At 47.5% G+C, this 8,117-nt stretch overlaps 1 protein-coding gene across 1 annotated transcript; it reads left to right on the forward strand.

Moving 5' to 3' along the window:
* The first annotated feature begins 26 nt into the window (after positions 1–26).
* Positions 27–2,386, forward strand: GGS22DRAFT_57526 (beta-lactamase/transpeptidase-like protein). The gene is made up of 4 exons (XM_047967453.1): positions 27–778; positions 836–949; positions 1,004–1,259; positions 1,319–2,386. Exons 1-4 carry the CDS (start codon positions 247–249, stop codon positions 2,178–2,180), a joined length of 1,764 nt encoding a protein of 587 aa, XP_047815675.1. The 5' UTR covers positions 27–246; the 3' UTR covers positions 2,181–2,386.
* Positions 2,387–8,117: the final 5,731 nt, after the last annotated feature.

Here is an 8,117-nt window from a genome sequence, read left to right on the forward strand (position 1 = left end):
TCATTATCTGCCTCAACTCTTGTTATACAAAACACAAACGTGAAACAGAATCCAATCAACATGTTGAGTTACGCCTTCCTCGATGAGAAGTGGCTGCGTCGAGCCTTCGATCAAGGCCTATTCTTTATTTTACCATTTCGAAATTCAAAATTCTTATTCGAAAGGTTCAAAATGTCGACAAAGGACACCCAACTTTTCCATGTCCTCTATTATTCGCAATTGAGAATGTTAAAGACCTAAATCGATATGAAATTGATCCGATTCCTCCTCGGGGTGTGCCCCTTATATATAACACTAATTGACGATGTTTTTGCTGCCAAAAACAACCATTGCCCACCTTTGGGACCAGTTCTCCCAGCGCCGACGAACCCAAGCTCGAACCCAGCTGTACAATCGGCAGTGAGCGCACTGCAGCAGACTTTTGATGGCATCACCGAAAATTTCAACGGCACAGCATTGTCAATAGGTGTAAAGTCTATTCACGAGACAGCATCATTTGCCAATGTGCACTATACACCACCTATATTAGATCCACGTGGATCATCGCACATTGATTCGTCCACTGTCTATCGAATTGGTAGTGTGTCCAAATTAATCTTAATGGTGGCTCTAAAGACTACCGGTGTTCGCTGGGAAGATCCCGTCACTAACTATTTACCGCGGCTCAGAGAACTGAAAAAGCAGCAGAGTAGCCCTATAGACCGAATGACAACTGTCGACTGGGACGATATCACGGTCTGGGCTCTGGCAACACATACAAGTGGGATCGGGTCAGATCGTAAGGGTTTTCTACGTTTCTATTAAATGTATACCTAGAGCTAATAGGCCGATGAAGTGATACTGGATATGGGTAGTTTTCCTGTTGATTGGACCAAGCTTGGGCTTCCTCCAGCTCGTGAACATTTTAATTGTGGCGTACTCGATGGCCTCCCGCCCTGCCAGGAAAAAGGTGAGTACACAACGCCGAGCCATTCAAGTCTTGCAACTCATATATTTCTTCTAGACTTTTGGGACAACTTCGGGAAGCGATACCCTGTGTTCTCTCCATATACGAGCCCCTTATATTCGAACACTGCTTTCTACATACTTAGCCTAGTTGTCCAGGCTATCGCCGGCTACTCCTATAGTCAATATGTTCAGAAGCATATCCTAGAACCACTCGGCATGCGAGACACCACGTTTGCGAAACCCAATGACACTTTGGGCGCTATCAGTTTGAATGATACATTCTGGGACGCTACGTTAGGAATCGATGACCCGTAAGAACATAACTCTATACCAAACACCATACCCTAGCATTTCTATTAACTTATTTAAGTGCTGGTGGCTTTTATTCTAGCACGCATGACCTTCTTACCCTTGGGGAGGCAATCCTAACAAACAAATTTTCATCGCCGACGCAAACCCATCGGTGGCTTGGGCCAGCGACGCTCACCTCCTCGATCGGAATGTTTGTCGGTGCGCCGTGGGAAATTATTCGCGCCGATAATGTCACTTTAGACCAACGCTTAGTTGAATTTTATACCAAGGGCGGGGATGGCGGTACCTACCATGCAATGTTTGCTGTAGTTCCCGACTACGATCTCGTCATCAGCATCCTAGCATCAGGACCTGAGAGTAGCAGTAACCTCGTACAGCAATTATTCTCGCAGGTCATCACGACTTTACTTCCAGCTGTTGAGGCGGCTGGAAAAGACGAAGCTCGGTCCGCTTTCGCCGGCACCTATGTGAATGAAGAGACGAATTCGACAATTACGCTCAGCGTGGATGACGAAGGCCCAGGACTCAATATCACAAATTGGATTGTTCGCGGCACGGACGTCCCTTCTCATTGGCTCAACTACACATCTGGTATATCGAGCGGTTTTTCGAATACACATGTCTCAACACGACTGTACCCAACCGGCCTAACTAATGGGTCACGGACGGCGTGGCGTGTGGCCGTTGATCTCGGAACTCCTGAGGAAATTGCACAAGCCGATGCGCAGCTCTTCTGGCCGCAAGCCAATTGTATGACATGGATTACGATGGACAGACTTGTGTACGAGTACCGCGCACTTGATGAGATGATTTTCGACTTGGTCCTCGGGGACTCGGATGTTGAGGCCAACGTTGAGCTGGTTGGGTTTCAAACTACACTCCAGAGAATTACGCCATTTCAAAACTTAAGAGAGTTGTAAGATGACCAGGAGTTTGTGGTATCTATCCGATATGAAAGCCTTTGCTGTATTAGTGCTATCTCGCTGAAATACCTGTAAATTCGGGGACCTCACGGCAATGTTTTGTAGCTAAACGCCTATCCAATATCACTACTAGATCAAAGCGGTACGAGGGCCAAGTCTTCTTATTTGAAACTTACCATGTATTTATTAGTCACATAAAAACCAAATTATTTTTACTCATGTCTCGCAATGTAGGCGCGCAGACCAATTTGTTGTTCTAATTTTTTACTGTCCGTAGACATGCTTGAGCGAATTTCGGCTTCCGGCACCGTATCTCAGCTTCTCCTATCTTGATATCTTGCTGCCTGACCACTACGACATTCAATCTCTCGGGAATAGTATCTTGCAGTACTCATTTCCCGCTTCAAAGCGACTGGTACCTCTTTCCCTTTCCGATCTCCAACGCCTCCAAATGTCAACGCAGGGATATCGTAGTCTGTGCAGATACGAAGATGTGCGAGGGGCACGCATGAGCTACCAAGGCTTGGTGTTTGCTTCTACCCTTACTTATGTCAAACTAGGTATGGGCGATACTCTTGCATTCAATGCTACGATGGGTTTTTGTGAGGTTGTACTATTGAGGATGATCGAGGGCGCAGCATAGGACTTGAGGGGGCCGAGCAGAAATGCGGTGATTGGGTTGGGAATGGTAGGCTATTTCCTAAATATACATGTTTCATTCTAGTATTCTCAAATGGAAACTTATTGAACATCTTCACTGTCGTCCAGGTAATTGACATTCTATAATGCCAATCCCGGAGCGCGATATTCACGATGCATATCGGAAAAGACGGTTGGGCTCAATATATACAATAGAACGTAATCGCTATAAAACAAACCAGCCCGGCTCAATCCATGACTTGGGTCATGCACGTCCCCTGATATATCTCGTATGTATGTACAATTTTTTCCTGCTCAGATGCTAACTACCTACCCATGTAACGCCCGCATCACGGTCCCAACTCGTCCTTGTAAGCCATATGCACCCAGGTAGGTAGGTATCAATTTACGGTAGGTACTAGGTAGGTAGTTCTTTACAAACCCCCAGTCGTGCAAGGACACATCCCGCTCGGCAGAACCGTCGTCGTGACAACACTCGTAACGGTCGAAACCGCGCCGCCAGCGCCACTCATAGTCGTGAACACGGTCGTGGTGCTGCCGCCTCCGTTTCCGCCCACGGTTACCGTCGACGGGGATGCGGTCGCGGTCACAGTCACAGTTGACCCCGAACCACCGCCTACAGTCACCGTCGACGGGGCGGCGGACGCAGTAACCGTCACAGTCGAGGCTTCGCCCCCGCCCACGGTCTTGGTGATTACTGATTGCGAGGGCGCGGGCACGGAGACGGTGACGGTGGATATCGCGGCCGTCGACGTGATGATTGTGGTTGCGCCGCCGCTGCCGCCGGGGCCGCCGACTGTTACTGTGGATGGGGACGCGGTGACGGTTACGGTGGAGCCTTCGCCGCCGCCGATCGTCTTCGTGATTACGGATTGAGAGGGCGCGGGGACGGATACGGTCACCGTGGACGGTTCGGCGGTTGGGCCGGAGCCGTTGCCGATGGTTACGGTCGATGGGGAGGCGGTCACTGTTACGGTGCCGCCTTCGCCGCCGCCGCCGAGTGTCCTGGTTACGACTGTGGCTGGGCCGCTGGGGATTTCGGTCATGGTTGTGTCGGAGCCGCCGCCGATGGTCTTTGTTACGATTGTGGTGGCTCCGCCGGATACGCTGGTAAGAGTTGATTCCGAACCGCCGACTGTGACGGTTACGACGGTGGTCTGGCCGCCGGAAACGCTGGTCACGGTCGTGTCGGTGCTAGCGCTGTTGCCTACGGTGACGGTTACGACTTTAGGGGGTAGGCTGGTGGTTGTGACGACGGGAACGGAGCCAGAGACGGTGACGGTGGTGAGGACTACTGAACCAGGGGCGCTGGTGGTGATGACAGATCCCGTGGGAGATACTGCACTTGTTGGCGCGGACCGGGTGAAAGTTATCGTGCTGATGACATCTGTTCCGTTCATATTTCTAGTGATCGTCCTAGTAACTGTCTCCGATCCCGTATGGGTCATAATGGGTCTAGTAGTAGTGAATGTGCTGAGGATGAATGTTCCATTGGAAGGTCTGCTAATGGTCCTGGTAATCACTGTCTCCGAAGGTGCACTTGTTGGTAGAGCCTGGGTGCTAGTCAATGTGCTAAGGCTCACTGTTCCGTTGAAAGGTATGCTGACTGTCTTAGTGATTACTGAACGCGAGGCGGAAGATGTCGCGTTTGTTACTGCGGATCGAGTAGTAGTCAATGTGCTAAGGATAACTGATCCGTTGGAACTGCTTCTAATCGTACTGGTGATAACTGACACCGGAGGTAAGGATGTCATGAAAGATGATAGGTTAGTAACGGATGGCTTAGCCGTTGTTGTTGGGGGAGAAGCTGTAGATGAGAGAGTTACCTAGAGAATATGTTAGCGACTACCCGAGATATAGTTAATGAGGTTTATAGCTTACGGTGCCGGGAGCTGTAGTGTTGGAGAAGGTCTCAGTTGGTTTTTGTCCGGGGGTCGTGAGGCTCGTTCCCGAGCTTGTTGACGTTCCAATGGGTTTTGCCGAGCTAGTAGCACTAATGCCAATAGCATTTGAAGAGCTTCTCACACTAGCAGTGGCGGTAGAGGTAGTTGTAGGCCTATGCTGCGAGTTTGACAAAGTGAAAGATGCTACAATTGACGAGGAGATCTTCGAGACTTCCGTGACCGGGCAGACAGTAGTGGTAATATCGACGACACTTGTTACGAGTATGGTCGATACGGCTTCCGGAGGCAGAGTGCTAAGAGCAGCCGTGTTAGAAGCAGCCGGGCAATTAGTAATTGTGGCTGCACATGAAATGATAGTCGAGACAGAGGTTACGTTGACAGTCAATGTCGTGAATTCAGGACCCGCAGTTGAAGTGTGGTTAGAAGATATCGCGCTAGTCATGCTTGCAGCGGTGGAAAGAGGCTCGCTACTACATTCTTCATCATCCTCCATCGAAGTCGAAGTCGAAGTTGGTGCTGCAGACCTGGAAGATGAACCAATTGGAGGAGTAGTGATGAAAGTTTGGTTCGAAGTGGCTCGTCGTTCTAGAGAACCCTTCACTGCCCACCCCTGCGCAAGCACGAGGAGGGCAACTAAAGCGTCCTTCCCTGTAAACAGCATGGTGAAGGAAAGACGATATTCAGAAATTCAGAAAGGACAGTTGAGAAATGAACGGGTAGCCGAGCCCAAGAGAAGGAAAGCCCTAAACTAAGAAAACGAATGGAAGTGAGGAAAAAAAGACACTGGTCTTGGGTGTGGATTCAATAAGATCGAAGGGATCTTCTCACCTTTTATGACTACATCCTCTCAGTCACGATATGGCGAGTAAGAGTTCTAGGCTGCCATATGTGAACCATGGTTACCTAGAAAATGATAGAGATTCCTACGCGATGGTAGTTGTTTAGAGCTCATGTTTCCGAAAGAGCAAGGTGAAATTCATTGCGGATCAATTTAGTCGAGACCTGCGCCTCGGTTGACGCAGGTTAACGACGTATAAGTTAGGCGAAAGCCATTATACGCATTCTACCTCATAGTTATTTTTGTAACAGGAAAACGCTAGTTAGACGAGATGCGTATTCTTGTTTAATTCCAGGCTAAGTTCAATGGATGAAGTGTCGTTATAGGGGAGTTTGCGCGAGATGGCTCTACAAATCGCATGTTGTAGTGATGACTTCTATTACAGGGTTGAAGGATCACATCCATTCGGGGCGTCGCCCTGTTCAATCTAGTCGGTATGGTCTAGATGGGTCTACCATCGCCTAAATGCTTCAAAATAATAGTGCGGGGAGGATTCGTCATTGAAGCTATACCGCAAAATGATCGAAGGATGTGTTTGAGGTTGAATGCCTGGGTGCAGTCATCACACACCTGATACTAACTGGGACTTGTTTGCTGATGCTGATTCCCAGCCTGTGCCTTGTTTTTGCCCAGTAAGACGCCTTTAGCGAGAGGTAAAGTGGAAGGTGGTTGTAGTTGGGCTGTCCATAGATCGTGGGAATATATTTTGGATGAGGCTGAATCTGAGTAATTGTCCTTTATCCTTAGACGAGTTGCAATTGTCCCTAATTGATCGTAATTTATTTTGCTGTTTGTTATTAGGAGGTATTGTTAGTGAATATTGAATATTTCAGGTGAACATTAAAAATAGGTATTGCAACTTGGAAGCTTACTTGGAGGTACGTACTTGTAGGTACCCACATCTATTAATAGGAGAACAGCTTGGACCAATAGAAATTTAACGAGCTTCTCCCGATTTCTCCACTTCTTCTTAACTCCGACCATCTAAGGTTAAACTCAACTTTAAAGTCTTTCAAGACGACATCTCGAATCTTGATTCACCTTCCACTTACTTTCAAAACCTTCCATCGACATCATTTTGCTTATACGGCTCATTTTGTTACATCATGCTCATTTGCGGTAAATGAGATCTTCATAAATCGCAACACCAGCCTTTCAATTGGCCAACTCAAAAATTTAATGGTTACAACATTGGCTCACCAACACAACTCCAAGATCTCCTACATAAGCCAAGCCAAGCCACCCCGTATCCCTTTATGAGATTACCCTCTCAGCTTATTTGTGGCGGCCTGTACAATCACAATAATGACATTCTCATATTATGGCTTTTCAGTCCTACTCAATTTACCGACATGCTCGATTCAGGAGTGCTCAATCTTAAAAGCTACGGTTCTTGTACAGCTGTTGCAGTAACATGATCAATATGGCGAGTTCGTATGACAGCCCTAATTGAGACTACAACAATGTGCTTTAGGAACTTGGTTGCTTCATGTCTAACTACGGCATTCTAGACCCTACTTCCTGCATCACTGCCAATGTCGAAGCAGTTGCCGAGAGCGGATACAGTGGACAAGCTGACAAGTCGCCGAACATGCAAGAACCAAAAGCGAGTAACAAGCTCCTCTATTATTATAACCTGCACAGTGTGGCAACCACACTCGTGATGGTGTTTACTCTTTGAGGTTTAGATACCTGCAACCTTCCCGTCCGGAACTTATCCGCGCTTTCGCCCTGATGATCTTGTTCAATGCAGCCGAGCCTCTTACTACCTACCCCTTTCTATGAGCTGCCCAGACGCTTCGAGGTATAGCAAAGCCAAGTATAAGGTTAGGTTTAAGGAATACTAACTCTGTGGTACGTTGCATATCTATATGATGAGGCTTTCGACATTGGGCTAGCCGCAACTCGGAAGTGGGCTACTACAATCAACCCTGTTCGTATGAGGTAGTTGGACAAGTACCAAAATGGGTACTAGGTATACACTGAGACCGGTGAATATCACCACCCTTGGCTACACTGTCCCGTAGCACAATTATTCGGAGAATATCAGCGCCCCGAAATATGCATTGTCGATTAATACCGCGCCTCGACACCTAGAATTCTCGCTTCTATACTATCATATCGATTTAGATATCTAAGCAAGAACACGAAAATTATATCCTATCAACACATTACAACTAGTTACAGGCATCCCACATACCACCCTAGGTGCAACCATATACGCAACAGAGCACAACGCCAATCTTTCTCAATTCAGGAAACTAAAAGTTCAAATCGTACGGCATTTTACTCGTTTCGGTACACTTTCTACCTACCAAGTACCATTCAAGTTAAAAATGACAAAGCTAGTGGAGTTTAACTCGTCAGATCTAGCAATCGACATGAAGGTTTCTTGATAAATTCTTCTTATCCCAGAAATGGCAACACGATCAATATTTACCAACGACACGAGGATTTTCCGGTAATTAGGTCAAAGTTAGGGTCTGCAGGCGCAAAGAATTCGATGTACCAACCCCCACAGTCCATTCAGAT

The sequence above is a fragment of the Annulohypoxylon maeteangense genome (genome assembly GCF_022496945.1).
Source record: "Annulohypoxylon maeteangense strain CBS 123835 unplaced genomic scaffold GGS22scaffold_18, whole genome shotgun sequence".
In the NCBI taxonomy this organism is placed as follows: Eukaryota; Fungi; Ascomycota; class Sordariomycetes; order Xylariales; family Hypoxylaceae; genus Annulohypoxylon; species Annulohypoxylon maeteangense.

What these genes read in the sequence shown, in the direction of transcription:
- GGS22DRAFT_57526 (XM_047967453.1), top strand. Translation starts at nt 247, where the DNA reads ATGAAATTGATCCGATTCCTCCTCGGGGTGTGCCCCTTATATATAACA. An exon ending in CCCGCCCTGCCAGGAAAAAG is followed by an intron (nt 950 to 1,003) that starts GTGAGTACACAA and finishes TATTTCTTCTAG; the next exon opens with ACTTTTGGGACAACTTCGGG. An exon ending in ACGTTAGGAATCGATGACCC is followed by an intron (nt 1,260 to 1,318) that starts GTAAGAACATAA and finishes AACTTATTTAAG; the next exon opens with TGCTGGTGGCTTTTATTCTA.